Genomic DNA, 1,802 nt, shown 5'->3' with positions numbered 1-1,802 from the left:
TTATATATATATATATATATATATATATATATATATATATATATATATATATATATATATATATATATATATATATATATGTATATAAAAGGAGAGAGAGAGAGAGAGAGAGAGAGAGAGAGAGAGAGAGAGAGAGAGAGAGAGAGAGAGAGAGAGACGGCTTGTAAAGGTTCGATGATTAACACTGTTACATTGACCTCCGTTAGGTCGAGCGACGTTAGTTTGGTCATTTGACAGTGACAGTAGCAGCCAGTCATGGAATATGTGGACAGGATAGACGACCGGACGTCTGCCTACGACTAACACAAGCTGAGCGACGACTCCGATTGATATGAACAGAGAAACATTAAACATAATCATCATGGACATCTGTTGCAAAACTAACGTAATGAAAAAAAAAAAATGTTTTTAGATATCTAAAGTGCGTGACCTTCAAGCAGCGTAAACAACATTTTAATCAAAACTCTTCGATGACAATCATGTTACAGTTTAACCATTAACATTACACATCATCTCTCCAAAGTCAAGACTTGACAATCAGGCCCTATGTACGTCGATACATTTCATAATCTTTGCAGACTAACACACTAAAATACACATGAAAGAAAAACATATATCAATTACGTCAAACTCTGATCGTACTTGCTCAGACCCTCTGCGTTGTCACAGTATCCGTGTGTATCAACCATCTTAAAACCTGTTCAGTGTCATGACCTAATGAGGCACTGCAGGCACTTTCCCATTACCCTAACCGTGGAAAGCTGACGCAGGTCATAGAAAAGCGCATGGGATATTTGTGACCTACTTGGAGCCGCCCAGAATGGGAGCTGGGGAAGTCCCATGTGATAAATCTCCGTAAAATTAATCTATTATTTACATTTTCTGTTGTTTGGACACTTTAGTAATGTCTTTTGCATTTCATCTCTCATCTCCTTAGCCCTCGTATAGGACCGGGACCCCGAGGATTTTGCCCAGTTCCCCACCCTGTTGGTAGGTCTGCATAATTAGTATGTTTGCTGACCACAGTGATCAAAAGCCCCCTCGCACTGGCCACAACCAAAAGTGGCCAAAAGAGCCCTCTTACTGGTCTACAAATTGCACAAATTAATAATACTCACCTTGAGCCCATACGTTGGCAACACCAACCAACACAAGTAATAACGTGGACACAGGGAAGTTTTCGCCCATGTCTCCTTGGGATCCACAACTTAACTAACATTCCCCACATCCTGTTCTGCTAACATGTCCAAGCAGCGGGTTCAGTTGCCAGTTCGTCTTGTATTCCAGCACTCCGGTGTGATTGGTTGCTCTGTCCTCCCGTCAGCGGCCAAATAGTTACGAATGTTTTCTATCGTTTTCGTTTTACAACCTTTCCCGGCGTCATTTATGATGCCGGTTTCATAGATATGCCCCGCATTAAATCAAGATACAAAGAGAATTACAATGAAATGTTGTGAGAGTATAGATTCGAATAGAAAGGACTGAGGTGAAGGGGTTTCCTAGCACAATGACGACAACCATTCTAGAAACACTTTAACAACGCAACCCGAAATCTTTGATTCCCTTGCTCCACACTCTTTCAATAGGAAATTTGTAAGAAGGAAAAACCTATAACTCAACATTAAATCTTAGATGAGAGAGAAGTAAAGGGATGAATTAAGCAACACGAAAGTACCATCAGTGGCAGATTAAGGACTTTTCTCACATCTTTAAAATTCATAGTTTCTTCGAGGAACCAAATACATTCCGTGTCACAATGTTGGCTTTCTTAAGAAACTTGTGGCAGAATGTCAGACCTTATT

General features: G+C 40.0%; 1 protein-coding gene across 1 annotated transcript in view; it reads right to left on the bottom strand.

Moving 5' to 3' along the window:
* LOC139759040 (venom protease-like) overlaps positions 1 to 1,269 on the bottom strand; it is a 60,059-nt gene extending 58,790 nt beyond the window's left edge. Inside the window, exon 1 of the mRNA XM_071680942.1 lies at positions 1,119 to 1,269. Coding sequence (XP_071537043.1) covers positions 1,119 to 1,188 — 70 coding nt within the window. The 5' untranslated portion in view covers positions 1,189 to 1,269. The remainder of the gene's footprint in view (positions 1 to 1,118) is intronic.
* Positions 1,270 to 1,802: the final 533 nt, after the last annotated feature.

Source organism: Panulirus ornatus, chromosome 32, assembly GCF_036320965.1.
Source record: "Panulirus ornatus isolate Po-2019 chromosome 32, ASM3632096v1, whole genome shotgun sequence".
Taxonomy (NCBI): domain Eukaryota; kingdom Metazoa; phylum Arthropoda; class Malacostraca; order Decapoda; family Palinuridae; genus Panulirus; species Panulirus ornatus.
The sequence above is the reverse complement of the archived record's forward strand: the minus strand, read 5'-3'. Positions and strand labels throughout refer to the sequence as shown.